We start from the raw sequence: 23,549 nt of genomic DNA, 5'->3' as shown, positions 1-23,549 counted from the left end.
TGTTTCTAGTGAGAGTTGAACGAAAACGCCTTCATTTTTCTTTGAAAATTAGTCCATTTGTGACTTTAGTCATGACTTGAATATTCAATGTCAAGAGAACTAGATGTGTGAGCAAAACTAGGATTCTAGGGATGACCTACGCAATGGAGTATCATTCGTCGTAAAACTTCTAGACTAAAGCTTGTGGGTAGATGCCCAGACACATTCAGATGCTTTATTTGGTGATTGCATATGGCTGGAAACAGCAGCATTTCAAATTTGTAGGACCATTTCCAGTCTAGTCACTCAAATAGTCTAGCACAAAGAAGGTAAGGTTGCTAGTCTTTCACATCAGGATTTTGATGAGTGACAAACTCAAAAAATGACTAAATGAAGAAAATTTTACACGTAAAGTAATACTGTGTAGTGATGAAATGGATGCTCACCCGTATCACGGCGCGAAGCTTTCGACACGAACACAAAATTACCACGACAAACGCCAAACGCCACTCAAAAAAGCACGAAAATTTTACGGAAAAACGAAAAAAATAACTGCCAAACACTCAACTGAAAAGTGAGGTTATAATGTTGCCAAAGTGCTGTAGACCAAAGACATAAAGACGGAGCACTAAAAGCAAAAAATGAAGCTTCTAAAGCTTCTTTTCAATCACCTCTACTATTGGCTAGAGGATTGGCGGCGAAATCGGGACAAGTTTGAATTCAAATGTAGGGCGGGAACTAATAAATAAAATTGCGGAAACAAAGTATTTTAGGTTGATTTTTGCCCAAATTCAGGTACACACTCATATTTTTTTAACTTTAGGTTAGTTTCAGTCCGTCGTCGACCGATTAATTTCATTTGGGAGTAACGTTGATCTAGAACTGTAACGGCCTGTTTGAACCTGCAGAACCACCATAAGCAGAAGAAAAACTAACTTTATCTGAGATTACTGCCTGTTACCGAGCAAAAGTAGGTGTATTATATTAGGACGCAGACCGAACTTTCTTAGTATATTCGTTTTAGGAATTTAAAATACGTTTCAAAGAAGAAATGTGCAAAAATCAAGAGGACAAGTTCAAATCAAATTTCCGTTTGCCGCCATGGATTCCCGCGCTCATTTACACACTCACACAAGCGCGCAGCGCCGAACCTAGCTTCACTTTTTCCCCGTGCTTTTAGATACGAGCGCTCCGTCTTTATGTCTTTGCTGTAGACCAATCACGTTCACAAATTGAATGACCTGAAATGTAAGCACGACAGAGTTGTCTGATCATTCATTTACTAAAATATATTCATTTTTTTAACGCAATGAACATGATCTCATCTGGCAACTTCGACTTGCAAATGGTCGTCGTGTCTGCCATGTAAACAAACAGTAGAGGTTAGGTTTATTCGAGAGACTTCTTTTCCTGGATTTTATACCCTTGAAATCATAGAAAATGTTGCTTGTGTAAATGATCTTGGCAGATAAACCTTTCATCATGTAACTAGCTCAGTGTTCTTGCAATTAGCTCATAAATACTTTAGTTTTCGTCTCAATCAGGGGTAACTTTCAACCCCTGTCAAAACTCATTCAGAAATGGATTTTGGGTCACTGCTCTACACTGCCCAGAAAAATGATCAAAAAGTCAAAGAGGTTTGTATCTTATGATGCCTACAACTATCTACATTCTTAAATTGTACAAACCAATCTTTTTTGCGGATCGTCACATCATAGATTGTCCTTCTATCCTTGGTTCCTGAAATCCTTAGCCAACCAAATAGCTCTTACTTACCATATCATGTCATCATATGGTGTGATGAAAGAGACCGTCAGTAGATATATATTCTGTTCAGAATCTCCACTAAATAAGCTTATGCACTTATAGAGCTCCACACAAGATCAGCCATTTTGATTCTTTAATTTATCTTAGCTGCCGAACTGAAGACAGTTGACAAATTTGTCGCCATCTACAATGCGTTAACTTATGTGCCATAGCCCTTAGAACTGAGTGATTTAACTTACAATATTGGATTTTGGTACGTGAGTGCAAATGTAGCCCTTCAATTCATCAAACCAGTGCCCAAGCCATTCACTTGAACCTGAGGACAAACTGATCAATTACTTACTTGGTAATTTAATGCAAGAATTCTGAAACAAAGCCTGGAGAAATTTTAACACAGGGTACCGAGTATGCCGAAACTGCGCAAATCGAAAGCTTCGAAAGAGGAAAAAGATTTACGTATTAACCAGAAGTAGTAATGAATTGAGGACAGATAACTTTGCTTTAGTACAGCCTTTTATCCATATCCATATGAAAACTGCGTTGTAGAAGTGAACTTATTCACCATTGGTTAGTTCCTCCATTTTTTTAATGCCCTTCAGTAGTCCTAATCATCTTAGTAGGCCATTCTGCACTGGGCAAAAAGGATGATGGATTCATTTGTAAATATGCAAGTCATCCAAACGGTAGGGTAATCGGCTAGGCAATCCAAACGGACTCAAGAAAAACTGACTATTTGGCATCTGGTAGTTCTGTTTTGAATCAGTCTCCCGTAATGATGAAGCTTGAATTTTGAGAGTCCCTAGAAACTTGAGGGAAGATCAGTAATTTTTGTGTTTTTTTTTAAGTCTAAATAGTTCCTTTGCCATGATTTTATTTGTTTTTTCATTTCCTCAGTGTACCTTTAAAACTAAGAGTTTTTTATCTCCAGCAGGTCGCTCAAACCTGTGTTGATTTTTTGTTAGTTCGACCACTTTTCAACTTTTTGTTCCAAATATGACCCTTCTTTCTTATCAGTCAAGGAACAGGATATTTTAAAATTTTGTTGAAACTTTTGAAGGTCAACATCTTCTTGACAGTTAATAACCCTGTCGTTTTCCTTTTTTTCAGGCCCCGCAAAGATTTTACAGCACCAAGTTCGCTCCGCCAAAAAAAGAAGATAAAAAGCAGAAAAACTTGTCTGCAGGCATTAAGAAATTCCTTGAAAAGAAAAATGAAGAAGAGCAAAGGAAATTAGAGGAAGAAAAGAGGAAAAAAGAGGTAACATTCCTTCAAGTTTCATAAGTTTTCTCTACCTTCTAACTCAACTTTTGGAATGAAGCATTATCCTATGGAGCAAAACTTTCTAATTATTAAGGAAAGGCAAAAGTATGTTAGAAGCTGTTCTGGGTTTGCGGAAGTCAGTCTGGATAATTTTCTCTTGCCTCGAGATATCAAGTCACTAATCTTTCTAGTCTCTCTTTGTCATCTAAATCATCAATGAGCCCCTGCATTCATTAACTTTTAGAAACGTAAAATTACTGTGTAATTTATGTGTCATTCTAAAAGAAAAAAGCTCGAACCTGTGCAAGCATCTTGACCGGTATCACAGGTCCTAAGACTTGCACTCAATTGTTGTGAATTCAAAAGGTTTGTGGAGTGAAACGTTTAATGAAAGAAAATGCAACAAAACATCCAAATCTGGTGTATTTCTGCTATTCAATCGAAACATCGTCATAATAGTCATCCTGACCTCCTATATGCATCATTCAGTAAACAGCATAGAGTACATAGAGTCGTCATAGGAACGGAGGTGCTGGCCCCACTTTAAGTATTTCCAGTCTCTAAATTCCATGGCTCCTATGCGGTGACAGGCCACCATTTCGATACAAGAATGTCCGGCCATCAGATGTAAACAAAGAGGTCAGGAATCATTACGTATTCTACCTCTCCATTATGGATCGAAAATGTGATTGAATCTCTGCGCTCATCGTGCTCGGAACTCATCGACCAGAACATGACTCCAGCTCACTTCACTATATTATAACTCTATGTACTCTATAGTAGTAAACAGGCCCAGCAGTATTATCATAAACTGCACTTCATCTTCAGAAAAATTTAAAGATGTTCCTCTGAGATCAGGCCAGCAATACTCTAGTTTCAGAATCAATTTTATTTTAAAAGAAAAAAAAACCAGATGAAAAAATTCTAGGAGATCAACATTGAATCACTCTCCTCCTAATTTTACAGGAATTATTGGCGTTACGAAGTAAAGACAAAAAGTCAACCAAAAGAATACAATCAATGTTACAAAGAACGAAATCTGCCAACAAAGCTGTGATAGATGATGCTAAGGATGATGTCAACACGGCTGTGACAGCTGCAGGTAAGGGATTTTCATCTTGATGTAGTCAGACCTGTGTAATTTAATTAGACAAAACGAAAAATCTATAATAAAATCAGAAAATTATCAATGTAATCTAACAGGTACCATCCAATTTAGCCTGTAATTAGTGCAGGGACAGACTGGCTCGGGGGCGAAGGAACGATCACCTCCGTAAGTGGGGGCCAATAGAGTTTCTCAGGGACTATTGAAATCCAGAAATTTAGCTCTTGTATGAAGAAAAAGATTTTTAAACAGGGCTTTAGATTCACTTACCCACTCTACTGATACATTCAGTTTTGATAATGATAGCTTGACACATCCTTTACCCCAACGGTGCTTATCAGTGGTCAGGGTTGCAGAATTTTTTTTTTTCAGTCATTTCTTTAATACCCAAACAATAAAATTTCAGGCTTGATTTAACTAACATTCTGTGCTCCTGCTGAAACAATCTTCAATCCATGAGATTTTTAACTTGTCAATGATCTGAAAATATTTTTCAACGCTCTATACGTGATTAGTGTTAGTGGAAGGCACCCTACTTCTGGGAGAAGATTTTTGTACGGTCAAATTTAAGTTTTCTGCTGTTGTAGTAGATGATCCAGCAAATGGCGGTTTTTCCAGTAACATCGATAAAAGACTTTTGATCTACAAGAGGAGAGCTGGACCTCAGAAGGCATTATCTGCCATTTACTCCTTAAAAATGACAATGATTATTAATTTAGATAAAGTATTCTTAGTTATAAAAGTAAAAAAAGAAAATAAAGACCAAAAATTGAGAAAAATATTTTCTTTATTTACACCATCTGTAATTTTAGGTAACAAGATATTCTGAATAATTGATATGAATAGAAAAGTAGTATACCTTTCAATTCCAGAAAAATTAACTTTAACAATCTTAATTTTAATTATCATAACCATAATTGAAACTAGGTAGTAATAAGTTTGACATGACCATGAAATATAATAAAATTAAGCAAATGGTAAGATATATGTGATTTATAAAAAAGTTAAGCTTACTAAAACAAGTGATATTTATAAAACACAAAATTATAATTATGAAAACAGCAAAAAAAGGTATAGTAATCAGAGAAATAAAAGCTATTATGAAAATAATATCAGTTCGAACAAAAACTCTGAAAACTCTTTTTTATGGTCCAATGAAGCCACTGATGTTCGACCACACAGTCAGAAACGCATCTAGCTGTATTATATCATAGGGCGTAAGTGAGTTTTTACCCGATTTTATATTTAATTTTTAAAGACTCTCGAGTTTTACTTAGAATTCATTATTTTCACATCAACATAGTAAGATCAGAACATTTTAATTTCAGGTCCAATGCAGTGTGATGAAGATGATTACGGCTACGTTTCTCAAGAAGCATCATCACTTTACAATAAGTTAATGGAGAAATATTTAGCACAGCCTGCTGAAGAAAACAAATTTTCGAAGAAGGTTGTATCTGCCAAAGATATATCTAGTACAAGGGTAAGCTAATTTTTCTCCTTTGTAAATTCTTTTTTGTTTTCAGGTATGAACTACACTCCCTAGTCGGAGCAAAAATTTTAGGTTAGCCTTGTATATAATATCTCCGTAAATGCAAAGGTTACTATATCAAAGAGGTGGCCCAAAGAGACTGAGCTGTTTAAAACAGGCAATGTATCTTACGCCTTGTAACAGTATTTTTCACCGCTACCTACTCCTCACTAGAAACATTTTTTTAATTCCAACCACTGAGAACAATTTAGTACAATGAGTAGCACAAGTCAAGAAATTTTCATTAAAACGTACTTTTCTTGCAATCTTTGTCCCATATGAGGAAACCTCCAAAACTGCTGGAATTTTTGCTGCCTAGCTATTTTGATGTCTAGTTTAGATTAATGCTAGTCTGTTTCTTATACACCATAAATCTTAATTTTAATGAGACAGTTTTGTTCTCCAAGATTCAGTATTAGCTAGTTAAAAGAAAAACTGTTGAAAAAGTTGAAAAACTAGGTACCTCTACGTTTTCTTTTTTCTTTCTTTCTTTTTTTTCTTTCTTTTTTGTGGTTAATTTGTCAATGCTCATGCATTTTTATTTATTCCTGTGAACTTCCATTGAAAGAAATGATGGCCATCAGTCAATTTGAATATCCTAGTAGATTCATCTTTCTGGATCCTGCACTGTGTGAAAATGTTAGTTTTCATTGGCGAAAAGTTTCTATTTGTATCATTTTCATTGGTTTTGTCCTTAGCGATGATTTTCTCTCTTCTTCCATCACGCCAAGATAAAAACAAACATAAGCTTCTTTCTTATAAAACAGACTTCCTATATTGTCGTTTCCTTTCTTTTTTTCTTGCAGGACAGAGTAAAAGCTCAACTGGAAAAGGAAGAGGAAGAAAAGTACCTACCTCGAAAACGGAAAAGAAAAGACAAAGATAAAGAAAATGGTGCTCGGGACGGGGAGGATGATGAGGAAAAAAGAGATGGAGATGAATCAGATGATGCACCAACTAGACATGGAAAAGAGAAAGAGAGAGAAAAACCAGAAAAACCCAAAAAGCCGCGAAAACCGATGCCCCCTCCTATGGATTTTCATGAACTTCTTAAAATCGCAGAGCAAAAACAACATGAACCTGTAGTGGTTAAAAAAGAAGCTCCAGTCGTCAAACGGCAAGAGCCTGAAAGGCTAATGACCAAAAAAGAAAAATTAGAATATGAACAAGAGAGAGAAAGAAGATTGAGGAGAGAGCGGGAAATGGCCCTGAAGAACAGAAGAAAAGATGAGATTGGGAAGAAACCAAGCTCATCCGACAAAATATCTAGTAAAAAGGTATCCATATCTGAGTCAGACGAAAGTTTACCAGCAGAGGAGAGGTTGAAGAAAGACAGTAAAGTTTGGTCATCTCCAAGTAATCTCACAAGTGATAAAAATAGTAATCTAGCAAGGAAAAAAGTTATGGAAAGGGATGTGAAAATATCCCAAAACAAAAATTTAAGTGCCTCTAAGAGGCCTCCGTCAAATGACGACAATAGGAAATTGAATGGTTTCAAAAGTTCACCCAAGATTAATGAAAGCAGTTCATCCAGCTCAGTTCGGCGAGATCTTCAGTTTGATCGATCTGAGGAATCCTCATCCTCAATCCTCAAGAATACATTACAGAAGCCATTATCTGACTCTAGTAGGAATGAAAAAAGTAAAAAAGTTTCTCTGCCCCCCGAAAAGTCTAAGAGTTTATCTAGTAAAGATCCATATTCTAAATCTAGAGAATTTCCGCCTAAAGATGGTAGACCTCGAGAATTTCCCCTAAAGATGTCAAGTCGAGAGAATTCCCTCCGAAAGATATCCGATCTAGAGAATTTCCCCCTAAAGATGTCAAATCGAGAGAATTCCCTCCGAAAGATATCAAACCTAGAGAATTTCCTCCCAAAGATGTCAAATCAAGAGAACTGCCTCGCAAGGATATCAAACCAAGAGAGTTTCCTCCTCGAGATCTCTATCCAAAATCTAGACCAGGAGATATGAAGAAAAAACCTTTAAAAGTTGTGAAACGTAAGTGTCCTAAAGTTTAAATAATCTTCCTCTTTTAAATATTGCGTCAGGAGCAAGACTCATCTCGGATGTTGTTCAACTATTCTATTATTGAAAACATTGATCCTCTTAATATTTTTGTTTTTACTCGTTTATTTTTAAGTACACTATCCATGTTGATTCCTTGATAATCATGAAGGAGAGAAAGCCTTCATTAACTTTTACTCCAAAAGCTTTCATTTGTTTTAGCCTGCCTGTCACCGAGCTGTTTACAAGATGTGCATTTTTAAACGGCCGCATGAATGTGTAGTGTCCAAATTTCACACATTCGGCTCTGTAGATGCGCTCGGATGTTACCCTAGCATGGAGAATATATCACAAAGTCTTTCATGCCTGGAATACATTGAGGTCATCCCAGATGAATATCCAGAGAAACCTCATAATGTTGATTGAGTTTGAGTGTTTTCTATCACTTTCAGTATTTATTTAGATAAGGACACCCAAAAAAAAAATATTTTTAGTTGTACACATTTAAATTCAGTTTCTGCAAGGATCTTCTCAGTAGTTCTCGAGTATGTAAGCAAAATTTCCAAGACACAAAATCATATCAAATCATCATTCAGAGCTTACAATTGAGATTAAGAAACCAGGCTTGCTGAAGATATAACATGACAATGCATGAAACTTGCCTGCCAGGAGAGCTAAATAATCGATCACTGATATTAAACTCAATTTTTATCTGCGTGAAGTATGTTTGAAATATCACCTTGATTATCTTGCCCTATTGTGATTTTTTGATCTTTTTGTTTCAGGACGTATTGAGTCTGACGATGAAGATGAATATGACTCTGAGCTGGACGATTTTATAGACGATGATGAAGATGATGCTGCGAATGAAGTTTCCAAAGCCATTTCTGAAATATTTGGTTATGATAAATCAAAGTAAGCGTTCTTAAATCCTATATTTATTAATCAGCACTGTGGTATTTTTCTGTCGTTGAAAAATTCTTTCAAGCGCGGAAGCTCGAGTTTGTCTCTTAAAAAAATAAGTCCTCTTATTTCACCCTCCGGAAAGTATCTCCTATCGAGAAAATTCAAGGAGCTTGACCTTTTTTATATATTCTCACCAACAAAAAGATCATAAATATAAAGTTATGTAGGGACACAAGTGCAGATTTGCTAGCAAAAAAGTGAAAAGTGTTCGTTCAAGATCACAGTAATTTACATTCTGAGCTTTAACTCAGCTGCATCCTGAGATAAAATATAAATCGTTCAAATTGTATCTTAAATTAGCAGCACAAGCTTGCTTTACGTTTAGTCGTAGGCTACGCCCCCTGGATCCCCAATCTCTTGCTTTTCGAATAGCCTGCAGCGTGCTGCATTTTGACGGTGTAAGTCGGCAATCACATAACTCGTTTGCGGTGTCTGAAAATCTCCGCCTATATATCATTGTTTGAAAGGAGAAAAAAATTTACATTATTTCTTGAAGTTTTTGCAGAATTTTCTTCGCATAGAGAAGAAAAATCATGACAGTTTTAAAGAATTGCCATTGAGTAGTTTTCCGTTTAAAAAATAAAGTATGACAGGAAGTCTGTGACGTCGCAAACCGAGTTATGTGATTGCCGACTTACACCGTCGATTTGTCTCATCTGTTGGGAAAAATGACTAATTGTAAGTCACCTTAAGTCATTAATGTCAGTAAGAATGATAATGTCAAGTGTAAACACATGAGTTAAAACTAAATTTACAACTGATGCTCCTAAAAATTTTTTTTACACAGCTGGATTTCTTGAGCCTTCGATTTTTATTTATTTCCTTTCTTTTATAGGTACAGATATGTGGATGATGAGGATGATGCTGCTATGGAGTCCAATTTCCATCAAGTTCAAAAGGAGGAATTCCACAGTGCGAGGATTGGTGAGTTTTTAGTTTCTTTTCACCAAAATTCAGGTCTGATATTTTGCCGACTTATAGAGCCAGGGTTTTGAAAATTCCAAACGCCTTTAACTTAAGTAAGAAAATATTGTGAAATGTTACCTGTGAAGAACCATAGAAATTGCCCTAAATGTTCTGGTATGTACTTCTCAACAGTTAAACAGCAAAAATGCATATCTCGGTCGAGCTGTTTCAAAATCTACGATTCTATTTTATCTTTCAAATAGAAAAGCAAACCAACATCATTGCTTATAATCTTCACAGAATATGCCAGAAAAAAATCTAGCCAAGTTTTCAAGGAATGACGTTTATTAGTTTGCCATGCAGAGGATGAAGTGTGACAGGAAGTCTGCAATGCCACAAACTGAGATTTGTATGCATTCCTGCAGTTTTACCATTGATATACTTTTCCATAATATGTAGTTCTCTCTAGATGGCTTAGTGGTTCCTTTGTAAATTTGCCAAACCTGTGAGGAATTGTCGTTTTTAGCGGACTTTTTCAAGTTCTGTAACTTCTGAATCACCTACATCAATGACGGAAGTGCAAAACCATGCATCTCTACTGTGTATTTCAAAATTTTGTTTTCTACATTTTCGAAGAGAAAATAAACAACTTTATAGCTTGGAGTTAATGCAGAACATTCTGCTGACAGAGAAGAAAAATCAAGGACGTTTTCAAAAAATTATGTTGACTTGTTTTTCTAAGAAAAAATGAATTATTGCAGAAAATCTGCAATGGAACTAATGGAGATACGTGATTTCGCAATTCAACCATCAACATGCATCTCCTTTGGATTTTTTGACCATTTACCTAGCATTTCAAATCTTCATTTTTCAGTCTCTTCAGAAAAAAACTCCTTTCCATGAATTTCTTCTCTTAATTATTTTTTTCCATTTTTGATTATTTTGCTTCCATTTTCCATTTGATTTCAGGTCTTCTGGAAGATTTAGAAGATATCCAGAGAGAAAAGGAAGAAGAGAGGAGGAAGAAAATGCGAAAGCTGAAACAACAAAAACTAACCCAGATGAGCAAGCTCAAGAAACATTAGTTCGGCCTCTGGTAACGTCTCCCTCTCTCTCTCTCTCTCTCGGGTTCCTGAAGAGGCAGCAACTCAAAGCGACATGCCTGAAAGTCAAGGTTTATCTCATTCATCTCAGCGGTGTAGCAAAGACACCATGAACTCTATTTGCAAGGGGATATTGACAATTCCTCGTATTTGCAAGTACAGTCTGGAAATTATCGTGAGAACGCATTGATACTGTGGTCAACTTTTCTCTGAAAAAATTCAGTTTGGGAATTGGGTCTGATTTTCGACTAATCACTGGTAATTTAACCATCATTGAAGTGCTCAGACAATTTACTCAGACTGTTTTGAGTGAGAATTAGACTTTCCTTTCTTTCTTTCACCTTCATTCTTACCAGAAAAAAGTACAAAGTAAGATTCCATTCAGTGCCACTGGCCCATTGAAAATCCTCTCCATCAGTTCTTTCTCGATTTTAATCCCTCTTAACCGAAAGCATTTTCTATTTTTTTTAAATGATTTTAGTTTCAGTTTTATTTTTCAGTATTTGAAAACTCTCAATTTTAGTCCAATCAATTTTAAGAAGCTCATCGTGAGGTAGCAAAGTTTTTGTAATGTTAGCCTCGTGATGTTCCTCAGGATGTGCTGATATAAATTATTGCGCTCCATGTGAATTATATCAGAGCAAAGACCCTGAATTTTTATAAGTCTAGGATCAGCCTTAGCATTCCAGAACGGGGACAAACCATTGGAGAAAAACAGAATTATGTTGTATCCATGCATATTAAATTAAGTGTTCAGAAATCATTGTTGGCCAAAATATTCGGTGTTAAGTTAAAGTCAGCAAATAGGAAGGCAGACCTTTCTAGACTGATTATAATACTATTCTTAGCCAAGAAATTTTTTGAAAGTAAAATGATTTTTTTCTACATGTGGTGAGATTTTCTCACTAAATCCAAGGAACAGATCAAATCTGTTTGCAACCTGCAACTGACGAGGAATGAGGATATAATTTTGACCTAGGAATTATCAGGGACAGGGAAACCTTTAATGGCACAAGATATTTGTGTATGTTTACAAAGAATTTTGGAAAAATCTTAGGATTTCTATTGCCTCATAAACCGAAAAAAAAAAAAATCTTTAGATTTCGCCCGTTGCAGAAACATTTGAAATTTCAAAAATCGTGTTTTCCAAAAAAAATTTCTAATGCAAGAATCTGTAGATGTATAAAGAGAAAGTCTGTACGATTCACTAATTTCTCTGCAGCATTTATGTTGAGCAGTTTATTTATAAGTTGTAAAAATTTAAAACTCAACCCTTTCAAAATATTTTATAAACCATTTGTTAAGTTTTGTTTTTGTCACTACCACAATAATAAAAGTCTTTTAAACACTTGTTAAGTATTGTTTTTGTCACTACCGCAGTAAAAAAGTCAAATTTAGTAAAATCAAAAGAGTTAAATTTATCATTTCTTAATAATTAAAAGTTAAATTTGTTTGTGCCCATCAGAAAGATTTTAGAGCAAGAGCCGATTTTTGCTTTAAAAAATGGCAGATGTTGTAAACTTAGTTAACTTTAAGAAGAATAAAAATGGCATACAGGGTACATCAAATGAACTGGTGACACAGCATACAGCACCAATTGTTCATTTTAAATAGGCTATGGCGCAATCCAGATAAAAAGCGGTTGTAAAATGTTGCTCTTTCTTCGAAAAAAAAGTCAAAGGAAAAAATATGTAAACGAATAGATCACATTTTTTATTGTTTGGATTCTTACTTTCTACAAGGACTGAAAATATAGACGGGGCAGAAAACAAAAAGGGATTCCAGATACTCAACTTTGTACAGCAATTTGTTTTAGAACTTATCCACCTAGTGTTAGACATCAAAAATAGGAAACAAAAGACAATAGTCTTTAAGGGTTGGATAAAATCAACCATAATGGGTGATAATGTAAAAAAAAATAACATTGATCACAAAAAAAAGGATTGACAAGAAATGAAATCATCATTCACACAGTGATAGTGTCAATTTCTAAGTTCAATTTTAGCTGCGGTTATATCTGTTGCCAGATCCTCTTTTCACTTCATCTTTGAATTCGTCCATCATGCGGGCCCTAGCGAGAGTCTCCGGATCATCCTCTTCGATGGCCTTCTCTTCTTCCATTTCTTCTCTTTCTTTCGTCAAATGAGCATTAGGATCACACATACCTTGCAAGCTTCTGGCTGAAGTTTCTGCTGGATTGCTCCATCTGAAATCCGAACAAGTAGATCTTTCAAAAATTTTCGAATAAAAAAATGAAAAACATTTTGGTTCTACAGGTCAGTTTGGTACAAGTTCTGCAGGTTCCTCTTCAGCGTTGGAAAAGAAACACGACAAGATACTCTGCATCGATGGCAGACAGAAAGTAAATGGGTCTGAGAGACTTGCACTCCTCTCAAACTAAGTAACTACGTAGATAAACATAGATACACGTAGATAGACATAGATACACATAAGAATGACTTCCAGCTTCTTTTCATCGTATAGTTATGACTTTTACAGCCTAACTTCTTTCCATTCTATTTGTAAAGGAAAACCGAAAAGCTGAGGTAAGGTAGTCCTATTTTTATCGGACTTCTCCGGACATGGATACATTGATTGCTAAACTCTGAAAATGTGGATCTTGATTCCTGTGTCCAAAACCTGAGCTCATAAGTACTTTACATTGTCAAGGGATGCAACTACTCCTGATTACCTAATCAAAACAAGCTTCCATAAATTTTGTATCAATGTTGTGGGGAAAAAGATTAAGAGGCGGTTTAGAGGGAAGACCCAAAGTCCAAGTACGCTCGTTTCGCAGCAATAGCTGAATGAAAAAACCGGGGGCATGGCTGACCATTGCTACTTGCTTTTCCAGATGATATGCAGTGGGCTCGCCCATGTTCTATGGGCCCTTCTTACGGAATCCTCAATCGTAGAGATTGAAAAAAGATACTGAGGCATTTAAATATATGAGATACGTGAAAAGAGGACAAGACTTACACTCCATCCTTAATTCTTTGTTCATAAAGCTCTTGAACTGTAAAAGTTGGTAGACTAGGATAACCTGCACCAAACACTTGCTTCTGAATTTCATTTTTGGTGATGATTATCGGGACAAGAGGCCTCGTCTTGACATTGTTGCGAACTTCGGGTAAACCTTCATTTTTCGCCTTACTCCTCATAGCTGCCATTTTTACAAGCATCTCTTTTTCAGACATGACACATTCTAAGTCTTCAAAACTCTTGTGAACATAAGATTTTACTAGTGAAATAAAGTATTCTCGCTTAATTTCCTCATCAACGTTTCGAGACATTTCCTCTTTTAACATAGATAATTTGGCTTCTAGTTCTTTTTGTTGATGATACTGCTGAATCTTAGTTTGTCTCCTTTGTGCCATTCCAATGAAATCAATTCCTGGACAAGGTCCAGCTGTGGGCTTTTCAGCGACAGTTTCATCCTCATCAAGAGCTGGAGGAAGTTGAATATCTGTGAGTCCATAATCTTTACAGCGCTGCAAGAAGTCTCTGAAATAAACTTCTGCAGTTTGAACAATTTCAGTCCTATCTCCTGATGTGGTTAATTTTAATGCCAAGGACCCCAAAAGAGCAGGCAGAAGTAGGAATTTTATGTGAGAAGTTGCGATTTCACTGATGGACTCATTGGAGCTGAACATGCCTGTCTCCGATACCAATCGAGTTGTATCTTCCAGCAAATTCATACACTTTTTAACTCGGTACTGTAAACAAAACAAAAAATTCAAGGAGTTAGATAAACCTCTTCTTCATTTTCAGTGAGGGAGGGAAGAGTAGACTTGAGACGGAGGACGCATGGTGTATTTCAAGGGAAAAGTTTTTAAATTAAATTATCATGCAAAGGGTGAATGGTAAAACTTGGGAGGTTGCATGACAACATTATAATTTTTTGACTCTACACAGGTCAGGGAATAAATTCTTTGATACTCTTATTTCTGTTGAATGGCACTATTTCTCAAAAATAATCACACTTGGTGTGGAACCTAGGTGTATAAAAAAGACCAGAAGATTGTAACAGATACTACAAGACAGGTGAAGGTCTGTGGAGATGCCTCCCTTCATTTCATTGCAGTCTTACTTGTCATCAATATTCAGATTCAAATGGTAGATACTCTGTTAAAATGCCTTGGAATCAGATCAATTATGGGACATCAATCTCTCGCTTTGGTTGCCTAGGACTTAGAATCTTTTGTCAAACACGTTTTATAATTAGATATATTGCCCTGCAATAAATAAAGCTTGAATCATAGTTCGAGCTTCACATTCAATTAAGTGGGATGAAAATTGGAAAATGATGTTACATTCAAGTTCCTGTACAACTTATCGTATGATTGAGTACCGCTATGAAATCACCAAGTAAGTAAATTTAATCTGATTATGAACATGCGAAAAATGTGATCGTGTGAATTAGACTTTCCATAATAAGTTAAAAGAGCAATATATTCTAAGGCATAACATTTTATTAGTGTTAAATTTCAAGATTAAGGCTTGACTACTTGACTTTACCTGAATTTCTGGACTGTTAGTTGGTTCGGAGCAATTGCAGATACTCTCATAACTTTTGAGAGCTTCATCGAAGTGGTCTGATAATGTCTTTTCAGAATCTTCATTAGACATTGCACATGAAGTTCGTGCGAAAAACAAAGAGCAAAATTTGAATAGATTGAATGGATGCGTGAGAAGTTGGTGAGAAGAGACAAGAGCAGAGTCAAACTCGAACACCGCTATATAAGCAATGAACACTCCAATTTACTGAGTTATAAATAAACAAATAAAAGGAGTGACAAAATTAGATATTCTTCTAACTGTAAATCACGCCAAAAGGTGAAATTTGATACACCAGAATGCTAAAATTTCATGAAAAAACGAAGGAAAACTATAGTGAAATCAAAAAGAGCAAAATATAAACATGGAAAAACTTCACAACAAACGCACCATGGATGAAAACAGAGTGAGAGGTCGTCTCTTCTCGTGATTGCAACTAAGTAAAGTACATCTGTGTATACAAAGTTGCGTCTGTTGCATCCAGATTTTTCTTTTTGTATGATGAAATGATTGAATGTATTTTGAACTCATTCATTACGTAAACGAATAAAGTTCTGGAAATAATTCATTGAAGCTATTTTCGATTAATTTTTCGTGATATTGGAGCTAAACGCTACAGAGTTACCTGAGTTACCCAGGAGTTACTTGAGTTACCTACTAAGTTGATGTCCGATGTTTTTGGAACGGGTAGTATTCTAAAAGATCCGGAAAAAATCCGGAACCATCATAAAACTATACAGAGGAATTCGTTCCGGGATCACTTTTTACCATTAATTTACCCGTTTGGATTCCTCTATTATTATGAATCACTGAAATTAGCTTTTTTGAGCCAAATAGCGGATAGGAAAAGGAGAGCAGAAATCCGTCAAGATCAGATGATGGCTATGGAAGTCGTAGATACTGAATATGGGATGCGGGAAGGGCGAGGGAGAGAAGAAAGGGTGTTGAAAGGGAGGAGTGAAGGATACAGGGGCAAGGGAGAAGAAGCTGAGTAAGGGAGGGAGGGAGGGAGGGAGGGAGGGAATATTGCTTCGTCGATTTATCTACTATTTCTCGGAAAATTTAGAGAAAATTCAAACAGGAAATATCGAGAAATGTTGCCGAATCGCCCCATCATCTATACGAGCCGAGTAGCGGATATTCGGAACAGGCTCTAACGTGTCCACAATTTGATTTGTTCGTCTGATTTGACACATTGTGTATGGAGTCTACACTAACAGGACTATCCTCGGAAAATTTAAAGAAAATCCAGACGGGAAATATCGAGAAATGTTGCCGAATCGCCCCATCATCCATACGAGTCGAGTCGCGGATATTCGGAACAGGCTCTAACGTTTCCACAATTTCATTTGTTCATTCGATTTCACACATTGTGTATTGAGTCTACACTAACAGGACTATCCTCGGAAAATTTAAAGAAAATCCTAACGGGAAATATCGTGAAACGTTGCCGAATCGCCCCATCATCCATACGAGTCGAGTCCATCCATCCATCATCCATCCTTCGGAAAAAGGGAGGAGTGAAGGATACAGGGGAAAGGGAGAAGAAGCTGAGTAAGGGAGGGAGGGAGGGAGTATTGCTTCGTCGATTTATCAACTACTTCTCGGAAAATTTGGGGAAAATCCAAACGGGACACTTCGTGAAATGTTGCCGAATCGCCCCATCATCCATACGAGTCGAGTCGCGGATATTCGGAACAGGCTCTAACGTTTCCACAATTTGATTTGTTCGTCTGATTTGACACATTGTGTATGGAGTCTACACTAACAGGACTATCCTCGGAAAATTTGGGGAAAATCCAGACGGGAAATATTGAGAAATGTTGCCGAATCGCCCCATCATCTATACGAGCCGAGTCGCGGATATTCGGAACAAGCTCTAACGTGTCCACAATTTGATTTGTTCATTCGATTTCACACATTGTGTATTGAGTCTACACTAACAGGACTATCCTCGGAAAATTTAAAGAAAATCCAAACGGGAAATATCGAGAAACGTTGCCGAATCGCCCCATCATCCATACGGGTCGAGTCGCGGATATTCGAACAGGCTCTAACGTTTCCACAATTTGATTTGTTCATTCGATTTCACACATTGTGTATTGAGTCTACACTCCCAGGACCATCCTCGAAAAATTTAGGGAAAATCCAAACGGGAAATATCGAGAAATGTTGCCGAATCGCCCCATCATCCATACGAGCCGAGTCGCGGATATTCGGAACAGGCTCTAACGTTTCCACAATTTCATTTGTTCATTCGATTTCACACAGTGTGTAATGAGTCTACACTCCCACGACCATCCTCGAAAAATTTAGGGAAAATCCAAACGGGAAATATCGAGAAATGTTGCCGAATCGCCCCATCATCCATACGAGGCGGGTCGCGGATATTCGGAGCAGGCTCTAACGTTTCCACAATTTCATTTGTTCATTCGATTTCACACATTGTGTATTGAGTCTACACTCCCAGGACAATCCTCGGAAAATTTAAGGAAATTCCAAACGGGACACATCGTGAAATGTTGCCGAGTCGCCCCCCCGCCCAACACGGAAATATTTTAAAAATATTGCTGAAATATTGTCAAAAACATTTTAACAATATTTTAACAATATCGAAATAATATTGCTGCAATAGTTTGTTGTCCGCCCCCCTGACAATATTGCAGCAATATTGTCAAGGTAATATTGATAATATATTTTAAAAATATTTACTTGCGATGAGGTTATCATATTCCATATCCGTGTGCGCGCACTCTAGGAGACGTCTTTGGTACTAATTTTCTTTCTAATGTACACATGCGTCCAGGTTGTGGATCGTAGAGTTGTTACAGACCTTAAAATCCGCGCCGTCCTAGTCGGGATTAGAACCCACGCCTCGGGGTGGAGTTGATATCCGAAGTCCAGTACTTTACCACCAGACCAGCCAGGCTTGATGTAGATGGGCCCGTAAATTCAATCTCTTAACTATCGCAGGCCTCTGAGTCCGTAATATGTTTGTTTATTGACGGATTCTTATAATATTTTACCAGAATTTATTATTTATTATTTATTTATTATTTTTTATTTCATCCTGTAATTTGTGTTTCAAATTCTTTATTAATTGTACTCAACATATTCCTATTCATGTATTACAAATTTTCGTTTTTTTTAACTCTCTCTCATTTTTTTCTTTACCAAATTACTGTTTTTTATAATTGCGTCTTTTTCCAGTTTTAATTATTTGAGCTTTTTCCTAGTTTGAATTTATGTCGATGTATTTATGTTATGTTATTTATTTTTTTCCCTTCTTTTTGTCTTTTCTTCCCCCCCCCCTTTCTTTTTTCTAGCGATTGATTTTAGTAAGTTCCGCAAAATAATTGGTAAACAGAGCAAAACCATACGCTAATTTGGCAAACATTTTGAAAATCTAGCAAAAATTTTAGCCATAATAGCATAAACTAGTAATGTTAATTTCGCAAAAGTATAGTGCCATTTTCGCACAATAAAATTACCACTTTTGCAAATTGTTTTGTCGTTCTCGCCACGAGGGTGGGCATTTTAGCAAAAAAAGCAAATTGCAGAAATCGCAAACCATTTTTTGCCATTTTAGCAATTAATTTTTAAATATTACAAAAATATTTATAAAATATTTTTAACATAATATTAAACAAATATTTTTAAACTAATATTTCTAAAATAATTTTAAAATATTTTGTAAATATATTTTACAAACTGTTTTAAAAGTAATTACATAGATATATTTTGTAAATATATTTAAAACATTTTTATAAATATATTGTTACAATATTGTCATGAAATATTTTAGCAATATTGTCAACATATTTCTGCAGTGTATTTAAGGAAATATTTACATGACAATATTGTTTCAATATTGACAATATTGCTGCAATATTGCTGCAATATTTCGTGTTGGGCGGGCCATCATCCATACGAGTCGAGTCGCGGTTATTCGGAACAGGCTCTAACGTGTCCACAATTTGATTTGTTCGTCTGATTTGACACATTGTGTATGGAGTCTACACTCCCAAGACTATCCTCGGAAAATTTGGGGAAAATCCAAACGGGACACATCGTGAAATGTTGCCGAATCGCCCCATCATCCATACGAGCTGAGTCGCGGATATTCGGAACAGGCTCTAACGTTTCCACAATTTCATTTGTTCATTCGATTTCACACATTGTGTATTGAGTCTACACTCCCAGGACAATCCTCGGAAAATTTAAGGAAATTCCAAACGGGACACATCGTGAAATGTTGCCGAGTCGCCCCATCATCCATACGAGTCGAGTCGCGGTTATTCGGAACAGGCTCTAACGTGTCCACAATTTGATTTGTTCGTCTGATTTGACACATTGTGTATGGAGTCTACACTCCCAAGACTATCCTCGGAAAATTTGGGGAAAATCCAAACGGGACACATCGTGAAATGTTGCCGAATCGCCCCATCATCCATACGAGCTGAGTCGCGGATATTCGGAACAGGCTCTAACGTGTCCACAATTTGATCTGTTCATTCGATTTCACACATTGTGTATTGAGTCTACACTCCCACGACCATCCTCGAAAAATTTAGGGAAAATCCAAACGGGACACATCGTGAAATGTTGCCGAGTCGCCCCATCATCCATACGAGTCGAGTCGCGGATATTCGGAACAGGCTCTAACGTTTCCACAATTTCATTTGTTCATCCGATTTGAAACGTTGTGTATGGAGTCTACACTCCCAAGACTATCCTCGGAAAATTTGGGGAAAATCCAATCGGGACACATCGTGAAATGTTGCCGAATCGTCCCATCATCCATACGAGCCGATTCGCGGATATTCGGGACAGGCTCTAACGTTTCCACAATTTCATTTGTTCATTCGATTTCACACATTGTGTATTGAGTCTACACTAACAGGACTATCCTCGGAAAATTTAGGGAAATTCCAAACGGGACACATCGTGAAATGTTGCCGAATCGCCCCATCATCCATACGAGCCGAGTCGCGGATGTTCGGAACAGGCTCTAACGTGTCCACAATTTGATTTGTTCGTCTGATTTGACACATTGTGTATGGAGTCTACACTCCCAAGACTATCCTCGGAAAATTTGGGGAAAATCCAAACGGGACACATCGTGAAATGTTGCCGAATCGCCCCATCATCCATACGAGTCGAGTCGCGGATATTCGGAACAGGCTCTAACGTTTCCACAATTTCATTTGTTCATTCGATTTCACACATTGTGTATTGAGTCTACACTAACAGGACTATCCTCGGAAAATTTAGGGAAATTCCAAACGGGACACATCGTGAAATGTTGCCGAATCGCCCCATCATCCATACGAGTCGAGTTGCGGATATTCGGAACAGGCTCTAACGTTTCCACACTTTCATTTTTTCATCCGATTTGACACATTATGTATTGAGTCCACACTCCCAGGACCATCCTCGGAAAATTTAGAGAAAATCCAAACGGGAAACTTCGATCAATGTTGCCGTCTTCCTGGATGAGCGAAAATCCATAATTTTGTGCAAGTCGATCGCAGAGTCAATTTCTTTTGTTCATCTCTAATGACAGCATATTTCAGGAGGAACGCCTCCTGGGACCCTTCTCTAATTCTGTAGATAGTCAATGGTGGTGGCCTTAAAACAATAATGGAAAACATTACGCATTCGTGCCCTTTCATGTTGCTGAGCAGTGTAGCAAAGTGAAAGAGGCTATGAAAGAGCTTTGCTACCATCAATAAGTAATTTGGCTGTCAGGGAACTTTTGAGATTTTGCTCTTAATAATAATCATTATCATCCATTTACCTGTTGTAGTTTCTGGAGTGCGGTTATCAATCGATATCATCCCTAATGAATTTTTTCATTTGATTTCCAACGAGTCTGTACTTTACAGAGTAACCGTTACTTTCATTTTTGTTTAGGGAACAGTCCACCATATGCTGAAGCTTTTTTTAACAAATCCAGATATTTTAGTTTCTATGAAAACTCTTGTATCAGCGTACTAAGAAGAAATAGTGTTTCATGATCCAACTGCGTTCATGGAAAATTTATTAACAAATCCTCAACCAGCCACCATAGGCCCGTGGAAACTTGAAACTGATTGTAAGTATTGCATTCAACTTTTAATACCCTTTGTGAGCTACCGTTTCATTATTACCAAACTTGTATTTTCGGGGCTGGAGTAGAAAAATTTACTTTTTCATTGTAACTTTTGAATTAATAATTTCGAAGAAAGACCATCTCCTTTTTTTTAAATTTTTCAGAAGAGCTAAAAAACTGCTCGGAAAGTGAATCTCGAGACTGCAGGTTTGATGCTGTGTATGATAGTAATGAGTAAATCCAGAGCAAAACCAGATATTTAAATGAATACTGGAACTGAAGGATAAAAATGGGGATGGCCCTTTTTTTATATTATTTGCAGTTTTCCATGTTTAATTCTATAATCTTCGCATATATGTAAGGAATTTTCTATTGCGCTGAGATCTTTCCTGAAAAATATTATCACCGTGTCGTGTTTTTTCTGTGCCAGTGCCAGTGAAACACACATTATTATGTGACAAAGCACATCGACGGTGCAAGTCGGCAATCACATAACTCGTTTGCGGTGTCTGAAAATCTCTGCCTCTTTGTTATTTTTTTAAAGGAGAACAAACTGACATCATTCCTTGAAGTTTTTGCAGAATTTTCTTTGCACAGAGAAGAAAATTCACGGCAGTTTTAAAGAATTAGCTTCGAGTAGTTCTCCGTTCAAAAAATATAGTATGACAGGAAGTCTGCGACGTTGAAAACCGAGTTATGTGATTGCCCACTTACACCGTCGACATGTGAAATCAAATTCAAAAGGCAACATTTTTACTTACTTGCTTTGTATTGTTAGAACTAGGTACTGAACAATGGAGATGTTGCATAAGTGAGGAATTTGCGATTTGACTATTGATTCCAATGTGAAAGTTCGCAAGAAACACGACTGTGCCACTGTTTTTCTCTGAAATCAACTCCCAAGCTCAATAAAAGCTCTCAAGTTGAGGCCAAAATAAAGGGGATATCCCACGCTATCCTGAGAGTCCACCTCTACATCAAGACAAACTCTCCATGCAAAGATAGGGAGCAAACATTAGCAGTGATGCCGTGTTTTCAGTTTCAGAGTCCTCAAATAAAGTGGCAGCCCTGTCAATGTATTGGCTCCCTATCTTTGCATGGAGAGTTTGTCTTGATGTAGAGGTGGGCTCTCAGGATAGCGTGGGATATCCCCTCCATTTTGGCCTCAACTTGAGAGCTTTTTTTGAGCTTGGGAGTTGATTTCAGAGAAAACCAGTGTCACCATCGTGTTTCTCGCGAACTTTTACATTAGAATCAACAGTCAAATCGCAAATTCCTCACACATGCAACATCTCCATTCTCTGTCTAGCTGAGAATGATAGGCAAATCTAAGGAACACAGTAGCTTGTCAGTAAAGATAGAAAGTGTATTTCAACAACACTTCAGGTTGACTTCTGGTCTCTCTGGTGATAGCTCCTTTTCGAAATTATTGAAAATTGAACCCCCTTGAATGATATCTCGCAAGAGAACCAGTCGTAAGCTTTTAGGGACTGGTTTGCGTATCCATTAAGAGAAGATTCCTTTCGGAGAGTAAGTTTGTCAAAATTTTGAAGATGGCCCTTTTTTGATATTATCAAGTATTTAAAAATCCCCGATAATGTATTATTTTTTAAAAGAGAACCAATATTTTAAAGTATCTCTTTAAAACTATCTGTGAATAGTTATGAATGAGTATGGGAAATTTACAGAAAATGTAAAAAAAAACTGTACTTGGGCTAGTTTCCTCTGAAAAAAAAGGGACACGAGAGTGGAGATTAGTAATGTCACAATCAGAGTTCCACATTTTTTGACCTTGGCCATCAATATCTAGTTAGCATGAAGCAAGAAGGGATGTAAATGAAGACCTTTTGTATCAAAGGTATGATTATGAAATGGACCTAAGAAGATTAACCTAGAGCGAAGCCCAAGCTGCAAAATTAAATGAATTCTTTACTGTATCTGGAATGTTCATCTTTTAATATTATTCGTATCTTGGTTTTTTTTATTTTCAATTGTTAACTTAAAGTTGCTTTAAAATTAATTTAGGTGACTCTAATTCTGATTTGTTTTAGTTGATGAAAAGAGGGAGAGAATCCTTCAAGCCATTTTAAATGCCAAAAAGAAGATTAGACAAGAAATTAGGGAGTACAAGGACCGTCTTAAAAATGCTAAAGAAACAATCACTAAATTCAAGAATGAAATTGGTACTTAAACTTCAAAGCGATAAACCAGGTGAGGCAACTGTAAATAATGAATTAAAAAAAATTTCCTGTAAATAAAGTTCCTACTTTTATATAAA

The 23,549-nt window shown here is 36.7% G+C and overlaps 4 protein-coding genes and 1 long non-coding RNA gene across 11 annotated transcripts in view; 3 read left to right on the top strand and 2 right to left on the bottom strand.

The window, feature by feature from the left end:
* CLIP-190 (Cytoplasmic linker protein 190) overlaps positions 1-584 on the bottom strand; it is a 105,891-nt gene extending 105,307 nt beyond the window's left edge. For all 7 annotated transcript variants that reach the window (XM_072300867.1, XM_072300868.1, XM_072300870.1 and 4 more), the window contains exon 1: positions 426-584. The gene's annotated coding sequence lies outside the window, so the exon portion shown is untranslated. The remainder of the gene's footprint in view (positions 1-425) is intronic.
* Positions 1-11,976, top strand: part of LOC140224680 (uncharacterized) — a 378,383-nt gene extending 366,407 nt beyond the window's left edge. Inside the window, exon 2 of the long non-coding RNA XR_011899928.1 lies at positions 11,163-11,976. This is a non-coding gene — a long non-coding RNA (uncharacterized lncRNA). The remainder of the gene's footprint in view (positions 1-11,162) is intronic.
* Positions 1,323-11,976, top strand: LOC109032112 (uncharacterized). Its single transcript, XM_019044080.2, is given in 9 exon segments — positions 1,323-1,616; positions 2,854-3,003; positions 3,973-4,108; positions 5,440-5,594; positions 6,449-7,400; positions 7,403-7,639; positions 8,431-8,560; positions 9,447-9,535; positions 10,487-11,976. Coding segments are annotated over 9 exon segments (2,022 nt in total). The 5' UTR covers positions 1,323-1,559; the 3' UTR covers positions 10,603-11,976.
* Positions 11,977-12,312: 336 nt separating this feature from the next.
* Tap42 (immunoglobulin binding protein Tap42) lies at positions 12,313-15,573 on the bottom strand. The gene is made up of 3 exons (XM_019044092.2): positions 15,139-15,573; positions 13,600-14,336; positions 12,313-12,826 (listed from the first exon to the last, which is right to left on the bottom strand). The coding sequence occupies exons 1-3, from the start codon at positions 15,247-15,249 to the stop codon at positions 12,622-12,624; spliced, it is 1,053 nt and encodes a 350-aa protein (XP_018899637.2). The 5' UTR covers positions 15,250-15,573; the 3' UTR covers positions 12,313-12,621.
* Positions 15,574-20,546: 4,973 nt separating this feature from the next.
* Positions 20,547-23,549, top strand: LOC140224676 (YEATS domain-containing protein 4-like). Its single transcript, XM_072300866.1, has 2 exons — positions 20,547-21,274; positions 23,323-23,549. The coding sequence occupies exons 1-2, from the start codon at positions 21,211-21,213 to the stop codon at positions 23,460-23,462; spliced, it is 204 nt and encodes a 67-aa protein (XP_072156967.1). The 5' UTR covers positions 20,547-21,210; the 3' UTR covers positions 23,463-23,549.

Source organism: Bemisia tabaci, chromosome 5, assembly GCF_918797505.1.
Source record: "Bemisia tabaci chromosome 5, PGI_BMITA_v3".
NCBI lineage: Eukaryota > Metazoa > Arthropoda > Insecta > Hemiptera > Aleyrodidae > Bemisia > Bemisia tabaci.
The sequence above is the reverse complement of the archived record's forward strand: the minus strand, read 5'-3'. Positions and strand labels throughout refer to the sequence as shown.